Raw genomic sequence first — 24,677 nt, forward strand, 5'->3', positions numbered from 1 at the left:
GTAAGGCTGTGATGGAAATTAATATGATATGTATCTGCTACATCTGCTTAATATGGCTTGCTCACTGTTTTAGTGTTTAAATGATGTTTTATATGATTTTCTAATTTTAATATAGTGGCAGTTTAAGAAGTATTAACCAGGTAAAAGAGAGTATAGCACACATGCAATTAGTATATTGTGTTTTTGAGACTTTGAACTTTGGATTTCTTAATTCAGATCATTCAGGTAGTTTTAAAAATGAACTCTGAATCCCATCCCCAGTTTATTTTTTTTCCAGTTTCCTTTAAAGTATTTATGTCTTTCTAATGCTTTATGTATCCATACAACTTGAGCCTGGACCCTGTACCATTAGAGGGAGATTCTTGACCAGATTCCTAATTTGTTCTGAATCTGTAAAGATAGTAGGTGGGAAAGCAACTTGAGAAAGTGCAGCTTTAGTTAGCTCTTTTTTATTTTTTTGCCTTTTTAATTTTCTCTCTGTTCTTCCTTCTTCCATCCATCACTCCCATCGGCAACTAAAGCAGGATGATGAAGTGACAACCGTTCAGGTTAAAGAGCAGGACCGGGACGTCCTGGTGCTGAAGAAAGTGCAGAGCTGCGGCCCAGCCCCCCAAGCGGGGAGTGCGGAGAGCGATTGGAGGTCAGAGTTTCCACCCAGCCCCGTGCTCCCGTTTCCTTTCCCCTGCCTTCCTCCCCTTCTCCCGCTCCATCTCACTCGCTCTCTCTGCCTCCTCTTCCCCCCCACCTCCCTCCCTCCCTTTTTTCTCCGCCTCTCGGAGCCGAGCGTGCTAGCTGACTGCAGAGCTCTTAGCAGCCAGATGGACTCAGTTCCCAGTGAAAGGACAGAGATGGCAAGATCTTTGAGCCTTTAGGGGATGCCTTTGTTAGTGGCCGTGCACAATGGGCAGCTCCCGGCTGAGAGTCTTTGACCCTCACTTAGAGAGGAAGGATTCTGCCGCGCTTTCAGGCCGAGAGCTGCCCTTGCCTACCTTCGATGTGCCTTATTTCAAATACATTGATGAGGAGGGTGAGGACGAGGAATGGAGCAGCCGTTCACAGTCCCCCGCTGAGGATGACTCCGTGGGCTCTCTGCTCTCTGACAGATACGTGGTCGTGTCCGGGACCCCGGAGAAGATCTTGGAGCACCTTCTGAATGACTTGCACCTGGAAGAAGTCCAGGACAAAGAAACAGGTAAGGCAGTGGGGGGTGTCTCCTGCTTCCAGACTCACAGCCAGCTGCGGCTGCCCTTGTCAGTTTCCGGAGGGGCAAGACGCCCTCTGTAGCTGAAACCAGAGTGGGCTGAACCAGCATATGCTTCTTGGGCCTCCCCCTTCGCCTCCTGCTGTTTTGTTTAAATCCAGTAAATGGACGCATGTAGATCCAAGCAGCCGCCTGGGAAGTAGCTGTACAAAGAAAATGACACGAAGGCAGATGTTCTTGTTTCATTGGCAGTTTTTACCGAATCTCACCTAAAGGCAGCTGGCAAGAGGCCAGCATTTAAGAGCCAGTGTTCAGTGGGAAGGAATATGAGGGATGGGGTTGCCAGCTAGCGTTTACCTGGCTTGTGGGAAGCACTGAGCTGGGGGGAGTAGCCTCTCTGCCGAAAAGTCAACAATTAATGCAACTACTCAGCAACTATAAGCTTAGCAGCAACTTCTGCCTTTTTCCATGTGGTTTACAAACTGCTCAGAGCAAGCCCTGCTGCGCAGAATATGATACTCATAGCTTCTCAGACCAGAAACTGTAATTCACTGAAGTCTTATTGATCAGGCTTCTTGTCCTTTCTATTTAATCTGGGAGCAAAATACCCACTTAGCTTTTTCACCCTTGCACTTCTGGAAACACTACCATTGCATGATCTACCCAAACTTCCTTTATCACACAAGGGCAGTACTTGCTTCTCTTAACCAAAATTTGTAATTTGTTGCAGCCTGGAGCAGTTATTCCAATGAATAGGCCTCTGGCTGTAGCCTGAATTCTGTAACTTGATGCCCTGACTAAAATGCACTTTTTGCTGCCACCATAGCACCTGTGATGCCCGCAGTTTGCAATATATCGACTGCATCAATAAAAGGCATTTTTGGTTGTATTAGTACAAGTAACTCCTTAGGTTTTTTCCCATGCAGGAAGGGTTGTGAAATGGCAACTTAGGTGGGAACAAGAGTTTCCTTGGGTCCCAGTAGTTTTGTCTGAACTTAATTGATGTCTGTTTGTATACTGCATTATAAAGGACATTAAGAGAAACAAAGATGTGTGAAATATGTAATAGTGTTTTTAAAAAAAAGGCAAAAATGGCTCAATCACGCATTCTACATTAATGTTATTGTTTGATCTTGAAATTCAAATAAAAATTTTATTTTGCATATCTATGGGGAAAAATAGTAATAGTTGTCATTTATACACGAACAAGCTGAAAGAGAAACGTATTCTCGTGGCATTTGCTGGGTGGTTTTTGTATGTCTATTAATATTTTGTGCATTTGAGCACTATTTCCGTGTTCTGCTTCATCAGAGATAGTCATCACGGAACTGGCCATAATTTTCCGCGTACTGATTAGCAGACTGCTTTACACAGGTGGTTTGGACTAGGTTACAGGCAAGTTATCTGCCACGAAGAGGACACCTTTGAACATGCGTAGCAATTTGGGGGACTGAATGTGTTCTTCTTAGTAGCACTGCAGTTCTATAACACAGGACTTTGTGTCTAAGTCATATTAATAAGAATAGAAATTACTGAAGCCAGTACTAGGCCTACTTGATTTCTTTTTTCTTACGTTCTCACTGTCATTAGTTTTTTGTGAAAGATGGCCTAGGTGCCCACTGACAAGTTAACACCGGGAATGAGAAATCACCCTAATTCCTGTTACTAATGCCAGCAGTTGCCTCCTGTTGGGAAACAGTGTTGTACCTGGTGTCTAGTGACTGGTATTCCCAGTTTCTTCTTGATTATACCAACACTGGGATCAGATGTGTCCCTCTTGCCAGGTGCCGAGCAAAGCTAAAAGGACCACGACTCGGTGTGGCCAAAGCCGGGCAGGTAGAGCCCCGCCGGGGTCAGTCGGTCCTCACTACTGCTCATTTCTTTAGCGTTTGCAGAGGACACATGTAAAACTTCAGATGTTTGCAGGGACACCTGAGGGGGAAAACAGTAACAGCTTTTCCTCTGATCAAAGGAGAGTTTTATGAAAATGAAAAAGTCAACTTTGGATAGAGATTGATGTGTAATATGATAGGGACACCTAAGTGGAAGTCACATGCAGTTCTTCCACACTTCACGAACAGCGCTTGGAGAAAATACAACAGAAGAGCCACTGTGTGGCTTTTGTTGGTAACATTTGAAAAAATATAAATATAAAATCAGTTTCATGTACAAATTGAAGAAAAGTGGTTATGGGTTCGTTCTAGTTTGAATACTAAATGAATCACATATTTAAAGTAGTTGAGGCCCCTTGTCACTGACAGCGGTGAATGTTAGTTCTTTATCTTGGTCAGGCCGGCGACCCGCACTATAAAAGGTCTACGTGTGCAGGAGTCTGAGTCGCGTAAACATATGGAAAACAGATGGAGGAAAATGAGAAGGGGCTGCAATAAAAGTATACAGCAGCGTTTTTTTGTTCTCGAGCGCCCCTTTTAGGGAGATGGAACCATATGGAGCTGGGTGGAGCCATATGCTGGTGGTCCACATGGCCCCAATGGCAGTGAGGAAGAAAGCATACATGGGAAGAAATAAATGGTCCTGGAGGCTGGGGTGAGCCTCTTCTGGATTCTTACATTCCTGTACCCACCAGAGGCTGGGGAAGTTAACCAAGCAAGGGATGCAAGTTATTTCCCTCTCTTCCCCACAAAAGTCACTTCATTGTGAAAATGTAGGTGTAAGGCCCAATAGGCTAAGAGACCTATACTCACAAAGGACAGGTTCAGGGGATTACTAACTGATGTTAATATGCAAGTGGAAAAAAAGTTTACTTAATTGAATGGAATAGAAATAAGAGATACTGTATTTTTGTTATTACCCAAATCTAGAATAGAATAGAAAACAACAATTCATACAGTATTCTATCACCATATCAAACTGAGTTTTAAAAGCAAAAAAAACATTGTTAGAGATGTTTACAAGCAACCTACTAATGATTTTCCTAAACGATTTGATCCACACAACACTTAGCATGCTTATTTTCATAATCCCCTACGTGCCTACCTTTCCTCCCTGGTACTACCAGGCACAAACAGTCATCCTGGGAATATCTGTGGGATGAATGAATGGATGGATGGATGGATGGATGGATGAATGAATGAACGAATGAATGAATAATTCTTCATTGTTTAAAATGGAAAAACTGTTTGAGTCTGGTAACTGGATACCTATTTGTGAACGTCGAAGGATTGAAGCTGTTTTCAAAAATTACCTTTTCTTTCGAGGTTCAGGGTCTGACTTGAAGCATTTGGAATGTTAGGGGAAAATCAAGCAGCTCTATCTTTCATCTTCCCAGAAATAGGGCAGACATCACTGGGCGTTCCTAGCCCAGGAGAATTACAAGGAAGGCAAGAAGCAAGAAAATGTGTTGTGAGTGGAGGAGCCGGAGGGGTGGAGGAGCGAGTCCCCAGCACCAGCCCTGGTCTGTAGGGTCTACAGTGCTTGCTGCTCCTATTTAACCCTTTCCCCTCTCTGGAAAGGATCAAATGTGTTTTGTCTAGAGATGCTTCTATTAGGAATAACGATTTCTGTTCTAAGGGGGGTGGCCGGGGACAACGCTATGATCAGATGAATTACACAGAGAAAATCCTTCTTATTGACTTTTCTTTCTACATCTGCATTACGATGAGTCTACCTTAGGGGAAACACAAGAGGAAATACCGTTATTTGCTCCCCCTTTTTTTTTCCCACGTCTTAGGTTTTTATTCATCTTTTTGAAGCAAATTGCTTATGATTACAGGTTTTCAAGAAAAAACAAGCAGAGAATAAGATAGTGGGAACAGGTAGAGCCTATTAGCTGATTCTTATTAGGCTTGACCTGCTTTCTTCCAGGTATGGCTGTTTTTTACTTCATGAGGTTATCGTTCAGTATATTGTGCACTCAGTGTGGAAATGTCTGCTTATCCTGCTTTGACCACGGGGGGCATGGATGCCTCCGTGTGGGTGGTGTACTTTCAACAGTACCTGGTAGACTGATTACATCATGGAGAAAGTGAGTCCCTTTACCTTTTCACGAGGCAACCAACTCCGTGAAAGTACCTGGTTTATAGCATAGGGTGTCTCACTTAATTGATAGGGTCCCAAAGCTATTCTCCATTGCCAGCTTAATGGCTTTTTTTGGAGCATTGCACTGATGGAAGCTTGAGTGAAGCTAGGGCAGGCAAGCCATTTTTCATTTTCTTTTATCTTCTTTCCCTTTCCAGCATCAAGCGTATCCTAAATACTTGATACCTATTTCTTGTGAAGGAAAATTAAGAATGCCTTTTTTCCTGATCATTGAAAATACGGAAGACAATTTAGGTGAACTTCTTCCTTAATTTCCTTACCTTTTAGGATTTCTGGAAAGATGTTTGGTGCTTCTCTTCTAGGCTTTCTTTTGCAGGTGGCAAGACCTTTATAACCCTGTGGCTGCATGGCTTTTGCAGGACTAAAACTTTTGGCGGGTAGACACAGAAGTTTTTAGATGGTGGTAAGCCTCTCCATGATTTTGTGCAATTAACATAAATGTAAAATTATCTTGGATTTATCTTTTTATTTTTGTGGTATCATGTAACATGTAATAGACCAGTGGATCTTATCTGTGGCTGTATCATTAGCAGCACATGGGGCATTTTTCAAAATATCAATGTCTGGGTCCCACCCCAGAGATCCTGGTTCAGTTGACCTGAGTTGGGGCCTAAGAGTTAGGGGCTTTGAAGGCTCCCTCGATGATGCTATACGTAGACAGATGTGAGAGCCACAGAACTAGGACAATGAGTTTGTCTCTCCGCTTTTTTCAGAGACATATTCAAAGTGTCTAATAGTTATAAATTTGCCCCTGAGAGCTAGGGGCGTCATTTCTCCTTTCCTCCACCTCCCCTCCCCACTCCCTCTCCTGATCTCTGTGTCCAGCCTCATATCCACTGGTCCCTGCCCTAGAGCCTCTGCAGCCTGAGTTCAAAATTCACAAACCTGCATTGCTGGTCCATCCACTGAAATGGTTTTGAAAAAAAGGAAACAATCAGAGCAGACAGAGGTACTGGCCACACAGCTGTTAGCTCTCAGTTCTTGGAATGAGGAGGTGACGGAATAGTGAACAAAACCCATTTAGATTTTTGCCAGCGTTCTGTCACACTCCAGGGATCTCTGGGTGGTCCTTCAGTCTCACAGCCAAGAATGCTTACTTCTGTAAGAAATGATGTTCTAAGGAAGGAGAATATGCACGCAGCAGAGTAGAAAGTGTACTAAAATGAGATTCTGAAGCCTTGGGTCCCAGATCTGGGCTCCATTAATAGACCAACCTGAGACCTTGAGCAAGTTATACATGAGATGAGTTCTGACATATCTTTCATCACTGAAATGCTTTGATCTAAAGAGATTTATATCAACCCCTTTCCTTTCAAAGTATGTCACAGAACCGTAGAATTCTAGATCTGGAGGAGACCTTAACCCTGCGGTCGTTTTATGCTGACTCCACCATCACTTAGGCTTTGCACGAGGACTTAGGCGGTTTGGCCTGACTTCATGTTGCCCTGTCTTACTGCTGTGTTTCTTCAGCCTTGCTCAGAGAGCAGTTAGAATGTTGATGGGGTAGCAGGCTTGGAATTCAAGGCTCAGTGTCCATAGCTGGTGATGATTTAAGTGTGTTTGTATATAACCTTGTCCAATGGGAAACTTTTTAAGTTCCTTTGGGAAATTATGCTATAACATTTACAAAGAATAGCTTTGATTTATCACCTACCAGTAATATCCATTTGCAGAGAGTTTTACTACCAGGCCATTTTGGGATATTCAGAAACAGTCTGTTGCTAGAGAAAAGCAGTGGTTTTCCCCCAGTGATGAAATACTCTGCATCCTGGCTCTTATACTGGCCCTCCCCCTGTAATTCCTTTACTTTTAACTTTACACACTGCTTCTGTAATAAAATACAACAGTGCATATTTGAGTGTTCAGTTTCTATATGCGGGTGAATGAATACCATAGGAAAATTTAGTTGTTCCTTCCACAGGTATCTTCGACCTCTTATGTAGGCACTGTTCTAGCTGTGGGGCATACAACTGTAAACAAAATACACACAAACTCCTTACCTTTGTGGGACTTACATTTTAGTGGAGGGAGTCAGACAGAAAACAAATAGGGAAAGAGTGGTGGATGTTAGTGGTGCTAAATAACCAATCTCATTATAGACACAAATTTGGGAGAACTGTATCCACATGTCTTTAAAAATGAAGAAGCTAGAGGATATTTTAATGTATTTAAAGTAGTATAGAGAATGAATGTGAAATGTCTGATCCTATTCAGCAAAGTTCAGAACCAAAGGAAATAGACTTAGTTGAAAAAATAAATAAAAGATGTAAAAGGAGTTGGAAGTAGATATAAGTATCCCCTGATGGTACTGGCGACAGCTAAGAGCCATAGACTCTGCATCCGTGGAAATGGTTGATGTCAGCCTTTTACCTTCTTGACCTGTGAAAGTAGCTTTCTCAGGGACAAATAACTGGACTAGGTTGCCACTTGAGGTCTTTTTCAGCTTTATGAAACTGTCAGTGTTAAATATTAGGTTAATTTTGTTTGCATACATGCTAATGAAAAAGTCAACGAAAGACTAAATAAATTCATGAGCACCAACTCCAGGTGCCCTGGGTGTGCCTCAGATGCAGATGAGAACCCCACTGTCCAGAGAAGGCTTGTTTTTTCAGATAAAGGGAAGGCTTGAAACAGCGATCCACGGTGACAATGAAAATCCCCAAAGTGCCATCGAGAGAGAACTAGGAGTAAAAGTGCTCATGTTAGAATATGGTTTCTGTTCTGCTTTGTAATCTTTGTGCTTTTGGTTTGGTTTGGTTTGGTTTTTTGGCAGTTCCCTTAGCTTCTCTCCTAATTGCTAATGTGGAGAATGTAATGTTTTTGCTGATTGTAATTGAAGCATTGGAAGACTTTATAAATTAATACTAAGTGGTGAGATAATTAGAATTGTGTAGAAATTTCTTTCTCATTTGCCTCATTTATGAAATCAGAGAGTTTAGACCACATGACATCTGAGGCCCCTTCCAAATTTGAGAGCCAGGATTTGACACCACTCTGTTTATCCAAACATCCTCTCCATTAGATGGATGCTTGTACAGGATGATTATCTCCATCTAATGGACATAGATGCTAAAGCAGAAGTTAACTAAGCTGCTTCAGAGATAGAGTGGTCATTTGAATCTGGAAGTGAACCCAGATACATTCCTAGCTTTGTCCTAGACATCATTTTTGTCTAGTGGCTAAAATCTTGGATGAAAGGCAGAACTGAAATAAAAAACCTACCATTCGACTCTAGCTATAAACCCCAAATCAGGTGCTTCAGTTGCCACTTAAGAGGGAGCTAATCTCCAGCACAAAGACCTGCTTCTTGGTTTCCACCTGTGAGCAAGGTGGCCACTGGGTGGCCTAACTGCTTCAAGAAGGTTACACAAGAAAGGGGGTGTGGGGGAAGAGGTCCTAGTTGCAGCTGATGCTGTATCAGACCACTCACATGAGATAATATTAAAAATCAGATTACGACTGTGAATTTCATTTGAGGTGTTCATCTTCTGAACTAATCTATTCACACCACCTTTGAACATGTGATACTATATATGATAACAAGGGAATTGATGCTTTTACACTGCCAGTAGATTGTGGGTTAATTAATACTCTTGTTGGTAATGAAGTGAGACATAGATGAAGCATAAGGTCATTAATGTACACTGATTAATAATGAAAATGTGGAAGTTTTCATTACAGCATAACCAATGGGCAAAAGAAGATGTTTAATGGATAAAGATGTAAGGAGGAGTACAGCCTACTTTTCAGGGAAACAATCCCCATTTAGAATGAGACTGGATCATTGGAGTGCGTTTATTAAATCGCATCATTTTCATGTTTACTCCACATGATCTCTTCCAATACTTAAAGTTCAACTATAAGTCTAGAGCACCCTAGAAACAAACTGAAATATTGTAGGGCTGTGAGAAATTAATTTCAGGAGGATCTGAAGATAGGAAATGGAAAATGAAATACACAAGGGGCAAGAATTACCTCAGAAATTAGATCTTTAGTCTCCTGACTATAAGGATTTTGAAAAACTTGTGCATCTTAAGAAGAGTTTTTAGACTTTCTTCTTTGAATACTTTTAAGGAAAATATCAACAACTTTCTGATGGGCTAGAGGGAAGGCTGTGTCCTAGAGCTGGGAAGTGAGATAGAGGATCTTTGAAAGTTTCCTTCACACATTATGTTCTAGATGAAATACACATGTGACTTCTTGTTTCTGTGAAGTCTGTCCTGGTGGTGATGTCCTCAACCCCCCAAACCATGAGGGTTTTCCTATGTAAACTGTAGCCAGAGCAGAAGACTTAGAAATGAATGGACTTTCTCCTTTATTCACCTTTGCACATTTTATTTGCTTTATTCCCCTTATTTACATTTTCTTTGCTTCCCCTAAAATGCTTTTCCTCCAACTCAGGTGCTCAATTTGGTACTCATCTTTTTAGATAGACAACTGTGGGGAACCTTAGGTATTTCTTTCTTTGTAGTTCAGTAAATTTCTTTTTTTTTTTTAAATACCATTTAATTCTATTTTAATTGATAGGAAATCACCTCCAAGTTTATGTAAATCTTCAGTAAATTTCTAATTTCCTAGAATGGCTGGTGGATAAATTATTACAAATAATAAAATACTCTGGTACACTGAGAGTTGCCATAAATATGTACATAAATTGTCAATTTTCAAAGAATCATAAGAGATAAAATTAGTCTGTTTTTAAATGTAAAATATGAAGGCCCTTTCTAATAAGTCACAAAGTTCATGTAGAATAGTCTTTGGTTTTATAATTACATGAATAAGATATTGGCTTAAGTCCGTATAGTCTCTTTGACATAGGGTGAAGGTTCCCTTTTTTTTTTTGTAATTTTAAAAAATATTTTATTTATTTATTTATTTTGGTTGCTCTGGGTCTCAGTTGCGGCAGGCGGGCTCCTCAGTTGCAGCATGCATGTGGGATCTAGTTCCCCAACCAGGGATAGAATCCAGGCCTCCTGCACTGGGAGCACGGAGTCCTATCCATTGCGCCACCAGTGAAGTCCCTAAAGGTTGTTTTTTAAACACAAATCCGGTATAACTTGTAGTTTTTCTCATAAAGATGCATTTGAGAAAGATAATAGCTTTGTTTAGTTTTCCCTTCATATTTTGTCTCCCTAATATATACCCGTTAAGAACAAAGGCTGCTACTTCTATTTTTCTATCTATAGTTCTATAATCTATAATTTCTATAGCACAGTTTCTCAGTTTGGTGCTGATTTTTGTTCTTATAAATTTCTTCTTTTTTCTTTTTAAAAGGAAAATGGATTTTTGTTTCTTTAAAAAGAAAATGCTGTTCTCAAGTCTTAAAGTTTTAAAAATGGCCATATTTTCTCAGTGCATTTGGGGTCCACTGGCATATTTGATATTGTACTTTAGTAGAAACACTTGTGATTTTGCCAGCGTCCCGCTGTATTTCCAGAAACTTGTTTAAATGTGTGATGTGAGTCAGGTATTTTTGGAGCAGTGAATTGAAAGAAGCAACACATTCTGAAATTTCTGGAGACAAGATACTATGTCAAAAGTGAGTTTGACAATCGAGTAATTTTAGCAGAATCATAGTTTTAAAGTAACATCAGCACATGAAATTACTCGAGACTGTGTTTAAGACAATTCAAAGGATGAAAAAACTCTCTTTTCTCTCTCCCTCTGTTTCTCTCCCTCAGAGATCTTGTGTGTCATCTCTCCAGTTGATGGATTTAAAGTGAGATTATCAGATGTTCTTGTCTGTATTTTTTAATGCTGTGACATCGTCCTCAGTCAAAAATTTAGCATCCTATCAGAAAATGGGGGAAAAAAGTGATTTTTCTATATAAGAATATGTATTTTAGGTAGTCTTATAAGTGTGAGGAAGGAATGCTAGTAAATGGCAATTTGTTGATTATAATCCCTGTATGTTAATCTCTCACAGCATGTTTCAATCAAATTATGGCTTCATGTAAAGGGTGCAATGCCACAGAATTGCTGTAATTGACAAGCACATGTCTAAAAGGAATGTTCTTCAAGTGGGAGAATTTTTGCCTTTAACATACCTATAATTGAGCTTTTCCTCATTTCTTTTTGCAGTCTTTCTCATTATAACCTTCCCCTCCCATTTCCCATTATCCTCATTTTTTGCCCTTGGGGCTTTCTTGCTCTACAGTTGAAACCATTCTTTTCATTCTGTTTGCAGCTTTTTGCCTTGTGCTTAAGGCTGCTATTTGGCTGGCAGTCCTTCCCCCAAATCTCAGAAATAAATATGAAATTAGACAGAATTGGTAGGTATGTGTGAACGGAAAGTGTGGAAAACTAATATATCATGTTGTAATCCCCAGAATATCTTGCTGTAATCTAAATAGTGACAGAAAATTACTTTCAGAGCCATCCTGTATCCTTTTCTGCTTCAGACTTATCCTTCTTTTCAGCATTCAGGATACTTGGTCAGACTTTTAATTTTTAAATCTTTTAATCCTGTAAATGAGCTTCACTTAGTGTGAAGATGAAAAGCATCAGTTAAAATTGCCCATCTCATGCCTGGTTGGATATTTCTACTTAAATTCTCAGTCTAAAAATGAACAGGGTTTTAGGTGAGTGGCTGTATATATCAGGGCTCATGATAGAAGTTCTAATATTAAAGCATCTGGTGTTTTCCTTCTTGCTACATCCCTTTGAATGTGCCTTAAATAGACTTGTTATGAAGAAAGATTTACATAGTACATAGAGCAAGTTAGGTTTTCCCCTCAAATTTTCTTCCTGTCTTGCTTGATATCACATAGTTTGTTTTTGTGTAGCAGGCTTATAGATATTGTAAATCCAGTGTCATGATTTTGTTAAGAAAAGAAAGAAGAACAGGGTGAAGATATTTTCATCCTAATTTTGGATCTTTTCCCAAGAATTGAACATACGAAATGTGACTTCTTTTTTTTTTTTTTTTTAAAGAATCTTTCTTTTTTATTTATTTATGTATTTATTTATTTTTGGCTGCGTTGGGTCGTTGTTGCTGCGCTCGGGCTTTCTCTAGTTGCGGCGAGCGGGGGCTACTCTTTGTTGCGGTGCGTGGGCTTCTCATTGCGGTGGCTTCTCTTGTTGCGGAGCACGGGCTCTAGGCACGCAGGCTTCAGTAGTTGTGGCACGTGGGCTCAGTAGTTGTGGCTCGCGGGCTCTAGAGCGCAGGCTCAGTGGTTGTGGCGTACCGGATTAGTTGCTCCGTGGCATGTGGGATCTTCCCGGGCCAGGGCTTGAACCCGTGTCCCTTGCATTGGCAGGCAGATTCTTAACCACTGCGCCACCAGGGAAGCCCTGACTTCTTGTGTCTTAGTTCAGTTTGATCTGAATTTGAAGGCATTGCAAAGTCATTTTCATTTTACCACTGATGACTTTTGTAGAAAGATTTTAGTAAGTTCAGGTTCTGCCAGTGCTGATTGGCATATTGTGAGTGCATCTCTCAGAATTATTATGACAGTTTACACTGTTTGACAGTCTTCTGGGGAGGTTGTTTGTTCTTTTAAAAAATAATCAAAAACATAAAAGGCAAATGTGTCTGCATCAGCACATTCTACAAATCCACAGTAATGAGATCAGGATAGATTCACAACACTCCTCTCTCCTTAAATGTACTTTTCCTGCTTATGATAGCTGAGAAGCTTGAGCACAAGACCACATTACTGATCATGTGTTTGAGTTCCTGAAAATTTTCTGTGTATGTATTATTTGTGATTAGGCATGGCTGCATATAACAAAATCTCGAACAGTGACATAAACAGGTATACGTATACTTCTGTCTCATGTGAAAATAAAAAGAAAGAAATGCAGTCCAGAGCTGGTAAGGCCCCTCTGAAATCAGCCGGGAGTGAGGTTCCTTCCAGCTCTTCGCTCCAGTGTCCCTAGAGTCTGACCTGCATCCCACGAACCAAAGTGAATATAGCACCACAATCCCGGTAGCAGGATGGAGCTAGTTAAGAACATACCTGTTCATCACACCTGGCTTCTGCTTCTCTCTCATGGACCAAAACTTAGTTGTGGCCACATCTAGCTACAAGTGAGACTGGGAAATGTCTCGTTTGGTTTGGTTTTAAGCTATCTGGGGAGCAGTATGCCCAAGAAAAGTCAAAGTTTGGTTCCTAAAGAAGAGGAAAATGGCATGAAATTTTATGAATGGAAGCTTACGTTCATTTGTTTTGATACTTTAGACCCGAGGCCATAATTATATATTTCTGTCCCTTCAAAGTAATATAAACACATTGTAATTTAAAGTGCTGTATAATCACTTTTTAAAAGCCTATAAAGTGGTTTGGATTAAGTCTTATATGCTTCTCAACAAGTGACTATTGACACTAATCTCATGTATTCTTTTTTTTTTTAATTGATGTATAGTTGATTTACAATGTTATGCCAGTCTCTGCGGCACAGCACAGTGACTCAGTTATATCTACATTCTTTTTTAATATTCTTTTCCATTATGGCTTATCACAGAATATTTAATATAGTTCCCTGTGCTATACATTAGATAATCTCATGTATTCTTAATTCTCAAGGTTTACTTACCGGTAAGTACCTTTCTTGTGTGATTTGAGCCCCTGAATTCATGCTAGAGAATTCTGCATTTTTCACTCCAAAATTCTCCCTTCCAGTTGTTAGAAATATTTTTCATGAAATAAATTTAACATATACCAAGAAATAGTTCATGTCATATGGCTTTGAAGAAGGTTTTTAGCAATATCACAAATTAAATTTGTTCTTTTAAGAGTAGGTTATAGTATACAGTTTTATATAATTATATTATTGTACTCTTGGTGATATTTCAGAACTCATATGTACCCTTTACATACCTGTGTGAGTCAAATCACCGTGAATCATGCTAACAGAAAGGCTTAAGGATGTTTGTAGGCTTGTAAGTAGTACATTTAATTTAAAACAAAACTGACTTCTTAGAACCATTTGAGACAAGGGATATGTATGAGTGCCTTTAGCCAAAAGGTAAAAATATCTTGGCCAGTGACAGTTGATACGTGTTTAATGGTCTGTTGATCCAGATGTTGGGCTGACAGGTGATAACTGAGGTGAGGGATAGCCAAGACTTTGACATGCAAGTCACTTCTTTTGATTTGGGAAAGAGTGAACAAAATGTAATGTGACTAATGGTTTTCAGTATCTATAATGTATAATACGGAGAAGTTTATGTAGAAGAAAAGGAAGAGTGTTATGGTTTGACCTTTTTAAAAAATTGTTTTCCTTTCTGCCTTCACATTTCAATTTTTAAAAATATAAATATGTATAATTGGTCGTTAAAATATCTTAAAAACATTATGAATCTGTGGACTGTCTTAATCCTTCCATGTGATTGTCATTTCCATCTTTAGAGAAGTAAATTGGCTGATCTCTTATAGCTATTTGCTATTGCCAGGTGTTTGCTAGAAAATAAAAACAAAATAACAAAATTTCAGTAGGAATAAAGGAACTGTAGCATGCGCATGGGTGGAAAAAGACGTCAGAGGGCCATCTTTGGCAATTCAAGGCCAATAAAAAGACCAGGTTCCCGTATCTGTGATGCTTTTCCCTGTCCAAACCCAGGATTCCATGACTTTCCTGTACTTCCTTTCCCCTCACCCCTGACATGGACGGTTTGTATCCACACCCTCAGGAGAACATTGTGCAGTGAGAGCCACTGCTGTGGCTCAGCACGCCTTGGGACGTAGACCCCTTCCAACATTAACTCGGTGGTTATTCTCTGTACTTATCTCAGTCTCAGTGTCATCATCTCGCTAAAGATAAGACCTACCTTCTAAGGTGGTTATGAGGAACACAGATCATGTGGGTGACGCTTGTGGTACAGCCCACAATGTGTGGTCCATAAAGGGTGGCTGGTATGGTTATTTTCATACAGACTAGCTACTGTCTTCCCTCCCACCAGCCGACGTTTCCCCATCACCTACTGAAGCCACCGCTGGCTTCCTGGGGCACGGTAAGGAATAGGTGTGGTTCAAAGCATGGTTTGAGGCTCTCTGGGGCTAAAACATGTGTGCTGGGTGGCAGTGGTGGGCAGGGGTGGGGTATGGAGGTCCGCTCAGACATTCACATGGATGGGATTTCATCAGGCTGGAGCTTGTAGACTGCCCGTTGTGGTCCTTTAACGATCTCACCAGTCAAATTCCAAATCCTTGCAAAAGCTGAGACTTTATCTTACAACTTTGTCTTCACCAGAGCAGAGAGCCCTGTGCTCAGCCCTAAGTAACAGGTGTTTGGTCATCCGTTTCGACCAAACCTTTATTTGTGACCCTAAACCACAAGTCTCCCTTTCACCTGTGTGAGAAAGAAAGCAGCCATGTGATACTGGAAAGAAAGAATTCTAATGACTGTTCTGGAAACCAGACACAGAGGCATGTCTGCTGTCAGTCACTGGTTGAAATACTTTTCCTAGAAATGTTTTCAAACACAGGCAATACATTAAAGTAAATTTTCTTGTATTGGAAGTGTTCAGTTTGTATAAGATCTTGTGCCACATTGCTTAGAAAGAGCCTTAGTTGTGTTTCCTTTAAATGAGTAAGTTTGCAGAATAGATTTTTAATTCTTAGGTTTAAAATAGGCAACTGACTATCCATTGCTAAACTTTATTTAAAATAACTTCTCTCTAGTGTCCATAAAATTTCTTTTAACCAGAAACAAAAGTAAATTAGTAAATAAATAAAATTTTACTTGTCTGAAATTCAGCACTAATGATTCACAGTGACCAAGGGAAAAAAAATTAACACTCAGAATGGTGATATATTTCAAGTTTTGAAAGAAAGCTGACAATAGAGATTCTTCTTAGTGCTCAGGAGATAAAAATATCATACCTTGTTTTAAGTTGAGTCAAGTATTAGAGTTATTGCTTGGAATAACCATGCCTGAGACTTCTGATTTAAGATTTTTTTTTTAAACATCTTTATTGGAGTATAATTGCTTTACAATGTTGTGTTAGTTTCTGCTGTGTAACAAATGAATCAGCTATATGTGTACATATACCCCATATCGCCTCCCTCTTGCGTCTCCCTCCCACCCTCCCTATCCCACCCCTCTAGGTGGTCACAAAGCACCAAGCTGATCTCCCTGTGCGATGCAGCTGCTTCCCACTATCTATTTTACATTCCGTAGTGTATATATGTCAATGCTACTCTCTCACTTCGTCACAGCTTACCCTTCCCCCTCCCCATGTCCTCAAGTCCATTCTCTATGTCTGTGTCTTTATTCCTGTCCTGCCCCTAGGTTCATCAGAACCAATTTTTTTTTTTTTTTTGGATTCCATATATATGTGTTAGCATACGGTATTTGTTTTTCTCTTTCTGACTTACTTCACTCTGTATGACAGACTCTAGGTCCATCCACCTGAAATCAGTTTCATTTCTTTTTATGGCTGAGTAATATTCCATTGTATGTATGTGCCACATCCATTTATCATTTATCCATTCTTCTTTCGATGGACACTTAGGTTGCTTCCATGTCCTGGCTATTGTAAATAGAGCTGCAATGAACATTTTGGTACATGACTCTTTGAATTATGGTTTTCTCGGGGTATATGCCCAGGAGTGGGATTGCTGGGTCATATGGTAATTCTATTTTTAGTTTTTTAAGGACCCTCCGTACTGTTCTCCATAGTGGCTGTATCAGTTTACATTCCCACCAACAGTGCAAGAGGGTTCCCTTTTCTCCACACCCTCTTCAGCATTTATTGTTTGTAGATTTTTTGATGATGGCCATTCTGACTGGTGTGAGGTGATACCTCATTGTAGTTTTGATTTGTATTTGTCTAATGATTAGTGATGTTGAGCATCCTTTCATGTGTTTGTTGGCAATCTGTATATCTTCTTTGGAGAAATGTCTGTTTAGATCTTCTGCCCATTTTTGGATTGGGTGATTTAAGATTTAATGTTTAAATTATTTTTTCTTTGTTTCATGACATTTTGGAATATTTAATTGACAGGCACTTAGGAGCACAGTTTGTAGCTTAAGAATGCATATGTGATGTTAATCATACAAGATGCAGCAACTCAGGTCGATTATGTTAAACTGAGCAAATCTTCGAACCGGATATTAATTTTTATTGGTAGATGCTGGCAGATTGGTATTGAAAGCTTCATACCCATGACAATTCCTATGTTCTCATCTATACTGTTAAGTAAAATGATACTTGCATTGATCATGAAGAAATTCGTCTTCCTGGGTCATTTGTGAGAGCACCTGCTGTTACTGATCAATGAGCTACACAACCACAAGAAGAGTCTTTGGGGAGAAACAGTGTGCTAGATGGCATGAGAGCTGAGTGTCAAGAATATCCTTAGTTCTCATCAGTCTATCTAGAGTATGCCTCTACCACTTAAGGGGCACCTCTCTAAAGCCAGCACACCAGGGACCATCACATACCACATCCAGTGGCCTTTGAATGCTCTGTCTCATGGACCTCCTTCCAGCAACTTTTGACTCTTAGGATCTGCTCTCTTTTCCAGTCCTTCTTTCTTGTTGGCTTCTGTCACATTTATGTCTCCCAATTCTCCAATTTCTTCTCTTTTTAAACTCATCTTTCTCCCACCATTGCCCAAATATGAACATCCACCCTAGCTCAACCCCCAACCTCCTGCTTACATCTTCCTAGGATTGTCACTGAGAATTCATGTTGTTCCCAAGCACTCTCTTTATACAGTTGCTCCCATCTTCATCCGGCCTTCTTTAGCAAACGCTGGTCTTGGATAATTTTGCTCAATAGTTCCATTTAAAGTAACCTAGGGAACCCAAGCTCAATGCATTTAAAAGTAAACTCATCCTCCCTCCCCTTATTCTTCCTGTATCCCATTGGACTACCGTGATGCAGCAAGTGTAATCTGCATCTCTTGTCACTTCTCACCTTGAAAGTCTTCATTCACTTCCTTTTTCCTATAGAACAAGCCCCAGGCTCCTTAGTCTAGAGCTCAAAAACACTCCAGGAATTGGCTCCAACCTACTTTTCTACTTTCAGTTACACCATGTGACCTCTTCCATTACTGTTTCACAGCTGTACCATAGACTAAGACTTACATGCTCGTGTGTTCCCAGACAGTTCATGTGAACGAATGAAGTCAACCAGAGCAGAACTGTGCTAAACTGGGGAGGGCACCCTGCGTAAAGAGCGCAGCTCAGGTCTAAACCACGGTTGCCATCTGAGATATGGACGTGGTGTTGCCAGATCTCTGATTTTTAAATATTGTCATCTAACAGAAAACATCTTTAAGGGCAAAACAAGGCTCAAAGGCCACAGGTTTGTGACTCAGCCACAGACACACACCCATACCCACTCCTTTGCTTACATCCTTCACCTCTTTCTCCACCAATTCTGCTCAGAAGTTCGGAGGTCATCTCACACGCCACCTGTTTGGTGAAACCTTCCCTGGCATATGGAGTCTCTCCTTCATCCCCTGTACCATCTATGTTTGGTGTTGCTCAGTTGCCGTGTTACCTTACTTAGTTCATCCCATGGGGATACACGTCTCAGCTCCCTTTCTCATTATAAGCCTGAAGCCATGGACCAGCGTTGTGCTTCCCTGTATCAACCCCCAGTGCCTCAACAAATGCCTTATGTATAGTCATTCCTCGATACACAGTTTTGGTTGGTTGCCTCGTAGCACTTGGAGAACTGGGACCGGACAGACATAAATAATTTTATTTTAGGAAAATAAAGAACAGGTAGTATTTATTGCGTGCTTGATATATGCCAGATTCTTTGCCAGATGCGTTAGCTGTCCTATTCTATTTAACTCAGCTACAACTCTGCTAGGTGTGGATGTGACATCCACTTCACGGTGGATGATTTAACTAAGGCCCAGAGAGATTAGGTACTCTGCTCAAGGCTACCCAGGTAGGAATCCAGCTCTCTGACTCCCTTTGCATGCTTCACACTGTGTTCTGAGCTTCCCAGCAGACTTGGCAGATACATGAGTTGTGCCTGGACACTGAGAGCAGCTGATTGGGGCTGGGACAGCAGGAGCTCATGGGGCCCGTCCACTCCGTAACAACAGAGTGACCTGCAAACGTGACCCTTTCTCTGTGTAGAGAAGATAAAAGTGCTGCTGTTAATACTCCATGGTGCTTCTAGTGCCATTTTTAAAAGGCAGCATGTGCAATTACACGTAGCCAAGAACATAAAACCTGCTGTATTCAAATCACTCTTTCCTAAAGAAATGTGGTGGGATTCCAAAACCATATTTTTTTTTTTACACGTTAAAATGAAAACGGATTTCATTATTGGAAGAGTGCCACGCAGTCCGTATCATAAGTTCCTGTCATTAAAGGGATGACTTTCCAGGTTTGATGTAGAAACAGCATTAAATGAATAAGCCTTTCTTGTGCAACCAATATCTAAAAATAAAACTAGATCAAGATGTGACAGTTTTAGAATGGCTAAGCAAGACTCTGGTGAAATTGTAAAAGTCTGCAGGAGTTGAGTGAATTTAAAAGCTGTGGTAAACAGCTGCATTTGAGGTCATGAATACTGCTTTTTGAAATGTAAAATACACTGAGCAAGAAGCAGAGCTTGTATTGGTGGCACAGCACTTTAACCTATGATTCATACATGAACATTAAGTTGTTTTTGTTGTGCTTAATCAAATTACATGGACATTTTGACACTGCTTCTCAAAAAATAATGGTAAGTTGTAACATTCCAGGGCCAGAAATGGGCGCTTTCATGTACAAAGCTTTTCTTGGCTCCTTGGAATAGAGGTTAAGTAGAGCATGTTTTAGAGCACCTTAAATTTCATTGCATCTCAAGTAGAAATGTGCGTGAAGCAAAACTACTAACAGTACTTTAGGGGATATGAGTTAGTACAGAAATGTTGAATATTCACATTACCTTACTTAGATTAAATGGTTCCTATGGGCAGTTGTCTGTCAAAACTCTTTTCATTTGCTTTCTTGGTAATTCACTTTAACGGGTGAGTGGTTTCATTATGGCAGTGCGTTTTGCTGGCGAGTGTTGAAAAATAACTGAGGTAGATTTCTCTAATTGTTTCTAAGTCACCCTATACGCATTATGATTTCTAGACTTCAGGGTTCGTTTTTATGTTTTTTTTTTTTCTTTTTTTACCTCCCCCCCCCAAAAAAAAGGCATTAAGCTTAGACCTTTTGGAAACATTTAGACCATTTTCTTTAATTTGATTAAATTTATATAACAGAAACCTATAAAAAGAGTCCGTACCAAACCAATTACCATTCCACCTTGACACAACTCTGGGATATTCTAGAAACACTTGTATTTTGCAGAAATAAAATGGAAATTTTTAGTGCTTGATACACTTAAAGTGATAGTGAGAAAATTTTAAAATTTATGTATATAAGAAGAATACATTCAAGTAAAATCAAATAAAAATAGATCATTCTTTTCTTATGTCTTAAAGTTAAAACAATAGCAAATGATAGGGGAAAGTTCTGTATTAATTAACATTATGGCTAATTATAGACCTGAATTTTAGAGCCATTTCTATCAAGTCTTTAGATTTTGACAGCATATTGATATATTTTATTTCAGGTTACATTGTTCTTAAAACTGTAATAGTATTTGCCCTCCAGTTTTGATAGTTATTAGCATGTTACTTTTATACTGCAAAGAGTAATGCCTGTATTTTAAAAAGCCACTACAAAATGTTTTGTTATTTGGGGGAAGAAGAGGAGTATTCCCGAAAGGATGGCTGAGTATTTTTGTCAGTAATAAGCCAAGAATTTGGGATTAGATTTAGTGATTGATTTAAAGAATAGAATTTCAAAGAAAAGTTTTTTGTACACTAATACCTAAGTATTCATTAACCTAGAAATCAAAATGAATGCATCTTTTTATTCAGAGTGTTAGTCTGTATGGCAATTATGAATGTGTTTAAATGAAAGATGTTTTTATACACAAAGGTGCTTTTCTACCTAGAGTCTTAAATTACTATTAATTAAGCAGTATATAATATAATAGATAATTATAGTGTTTTAATGTGGATGCCAGTGGATTTGCTAGTCTTTCTAAATGGCCATTGTTGGCTAATAGTCTTCAGGGGATCATTTATATAGCCATTGTGGTTCTAAAAATATCTCTAAACACCAGTGGGACAGCCTTTTTTGAAGCATGGATATTATAAAATGCACTTTTATTTGAAGTGTGTTGTTTTGATTATATCACTCAATTACTTTCATATGCGGCAAAAAAAAGAATACCAATGTTGAAAAGGAATAAAGGAAAGCTCTTTGTGTACAGAAAAATTTCAGAACAATATGGTAGTTAGAGAAAGATTTGAGTTAGGAGTATTGGGACTCTGTTCTATTCATTGGATTTTTAGCTATTCTATTCATTAGGTTTTTAACTGGAGATGTTTTTATATAGCATCATTGTTTTTATTTTAATTAATATTTCTATGGCAGAGAGATAATTAGATAAATGCTGTTGAATATTAAATATGGTAGTAGCTTAGGGGAAATAAGCATTTCTGGGTCAAAGCCCTCAACAAAATATTATCTTATGTGAGCTGATTAATTGAATTGAATGCCAAATGGTTTTGCCACCATCCAACCAAACTCTCACAGCCACTCAGTTCATTATCTAAGGCTCTTCCAGAATGAAATGAATGCTTTTATCAAAGTTAATGGTGCTCTTTTTTTTAAGAGGAGGACTTTCATTTATTTATTTATTTATTTATTTCATCTATGGCTGTGTTGGGTGTTCGTTTCTGTGCGAGGGCCCTCTCCAGTTGTGGCAAGTGGGGACCACTCTTCATCGCGGTGCGCGGGCCTCTCACCACCGCAGCCTCTCCTGTTGTGGAGCACAGGCTCCAGACGCGCAGGCTCAGCAATTGTGGCTCACGGGCCCAGTTGCTCCGCGACATGCGGGATCCTCCCAGACCAGGACTCGAACCCGTGTTCCCTGCATTGGCAGGCAGACTCTCAACCACTGCACCACCAGGGAAGCCCAATGGTGCTCTTTTTAATCTGGCTATTCATGGAGGAAATCTTGATTAGAGAATACTTCCCACCTCACTAAATTAGCTACGTGTAAGAACATCCCAAAGAGTCTGAACCTGAGTGTCACACCAAGAGTTTTACATGCTGAATTGTCTGAGGTTCTCAGTGCCGTCACCCAGTGGTTTCTGTATATTGTGGGTTCCAATCTGTAAGAGCCCATTGCAAAGCCTGAAGTCGATTCTAGGTTCTAGGCTGCTCTATGGTCCTTGCTGCCTGTATCTAACATTGAATGCAAAAAAGACTTAATTTCCAGTCAGACCAGAGAAGCTAAGGATTCTCATCAACCATGTTTAGTACAGAGATACGTTATAATTTGTGAACATAACTGTGTAGTAGCATCCCAGAGTGATAGTTTTCAAGTTGGATTCCAAAATATCCTAGGGGTTCAGACATTATGCCATTGTTGGATCTTAATTTCAACTATTTAAAACACCGTAATGAGGGAATGCCTGGTGGTCCAGTGGTTAGGACTCTGCATTTCCACTGCAGGGGGGCATGGGTTCAATCCCTGGCCAGGGAATTAAGATCCCACAAGCCTGGAGGTGTGGCCAAAAAAAAAAAATTAAATAAAAAATAAAACACTGTAATGAAAGAGACACAAAATTTCACATACACATTCCAATTTTTCACTAGGATGCCAGTGATTAACTTGTGCTGCCAGGTTACCTAGTTTGGGGGTAGAGTTTACAATAAAGCTTCTTCTGCCTTTTTGCGCATAGATCGGAAACTTCTGTGAACAGGGACTCCGGTAGAGAGCTCCTAGCTCTGCTGTGCATATCCACTCACACCCAGTTGTGCAACCAGCCACATTCCCAGTTTTCCTATACTGGGCTTAATATATGCCCAGCAAGGCCCAGGCACATCTGTCTGAGAACTTGCTTTTCCACAGAGTAATAGTGGGTTAGACCAGTGACTGTTCACATACTACGGTGTGATACAACATTATAAGTTTAGGCTTAATTTACATTTTAGGTGCCATTTGTCAAATTAATTTTTTTAGTGAGGAATACTGTTACTTATCTATTATAAAAAAAAATAAAGACCTTTGAGAAAAATTACCTAATGCTCTTCATTAACACCTCTGGTTCACTTTAATTAAGGGCCTCTTGCAACTAGAAAGCAAGCTTTTTTGGTCAGCCTTTACCATTTGCAGCCACTTACGTGTGTGGATCAGGACCATCTTGAGATTTTGCAGCATAAACAAACCATGGAAATAAATTAACCCCTGCAGTTGATATAGGACTGTAGGTGTCATTCACAACCTCTTTTTATCAGAATTTTGTGTTCTTCAACACGGCCTTTTGTTTTGCATTGAAAACTTTTAAAGAAACATTGCTGGTTATTACTAAAATTCTGGAATTTTTCTAATCTTCAGCATAGAGCCATAGCATTCTGTATTGGACAGTTCTTTCTGTTTCCACATTTGTAGTGTAAGAGAGCATCAATGCTATTTAGTGTACAAGCTCACTATTCTTACAATTCTCTACTATTTCAAATAGCTAAAAATTTGATATCCAGAATGTAAATGATATGAGAATTAAAGAATGTATTAAAATGAATTTCAAGGTAAGGAGATTGGATAAAGACTACTATGGCAAAAGGTCTACTTTGCATTCTGAGTGTAAATCTTTTCTATCATTTTTGAAATTTTATTGGAGGTCACTTCGCCTGTTTAGCAGTTCCATATTATGTGTAAGCTGGACTTTTCGAAGAACACTCAGGCAAAGAGGCAATAACAGTGGAACCTGTTTTTGTTGGTTGAAGAGGTAGAAAAGGAATTAGGAGGGAGTATGTCATGATCCATTTTACCTGCTCTCTCTTTCCATTTTTAACTGGACTTAGTTCTGCCTCTCTTCACAACAATAAGAAAGTCACTCACCACTTTCCCAGCTTCTTACAGATGCTTTCGAGAGATACAGGTGAATGGCCTTGGAACCTGACGTGTGTACTCTGGGTTTTATTATCCATTGTTCTTGTCCTAGACTTAGGTAAATGGATTTAGAAAGCCTTTATTTATTAGAACATATAAGTGTCATTCCCTGTAGGTCTGGAGTACATACTTCAGAAATCTTACAAAATTTATTTTTCAAAGCACTTTTTTTTTATGCATTGGTTTTCCGTAACATCTATACCCAAAAATATAGGTGATGTTTTAGGGAAGGAAAAAATGGTGACAAAATTGTATGTTTAGAGAGCCTTGTAATAAAAAAAAAAAAATCTCATTGCTTGAGGCGTTCTATATAAAGAGTTTTAAAAAATAACTTTGCTAAATAACGTATTTTGTGGCTAAAATTCTCCTAACCTCAGCCCTCCCACTGCCACCACCATTTGTCATATTTCTTCTGTGCACACTGTTCCAGGGCCTGGCTAAGCGGCTGCCCCTCTTATCACCGATTTGCTCACCTTGTGTTTGTTTTCCTTTCTT

General features: G+C 39.6%; 1 protein-coding gene and 1 long non-coding RNA gene across 13 annotated transcripts in view; both read left to right on the forward strand.

Moving 5' to 3' along the window:
• RAPGEF5 (Rap guanine nucleotide exchange factor 5) overlaps positions 1 to 24,677 on the forward strand; it is a 219,801-nt gene that overhangs the window by 146,380 nt on the left and 48,744 nt on the right. For 9 of the 12 annotated variants that reach the window (XR_014246424.1, XR_014246425.1, XR_014246426.1 and 6 more), the window contains 2 exons: positions 522 to 640; positions 1,104 to 1,192. Coding sequence is in view for 8 of the 12 variants with exons in the window: in XM_082398272.1 (XP_082254398.1) it covers positions 522 to 640; positions 1,104 to 1,192 (208 nt within the window). In the remaining 4 variants the exon portion in view is untranslated. The other 3 variants (XM_082398268.1, XM_082398270.1, XM_082398267.1) reach the window with 2 other exon arrangements.
• Positions 16,712 to 22,831, forward strand: LOC309631824. The gene is made up of 2 exons (XR_014246585.1): positions 16,712 to 21,872; positions 22,199 to 22,831. It is a non-coding gene; the product is annotated as an uncharacterized lncRNA (long non-coding RNA).

Source organism: Balaenoptera borealis, assembly GCF_965194805.1.
Source record: "Balaenoptera borealis genome assembly, chromosome: 7".
NCBI lineage: Eukaryota > Metazoa > Chordata > Mammalia > Artiodactyla > Balaenopteridae > Balaenoptera > Balaenoptera borealis.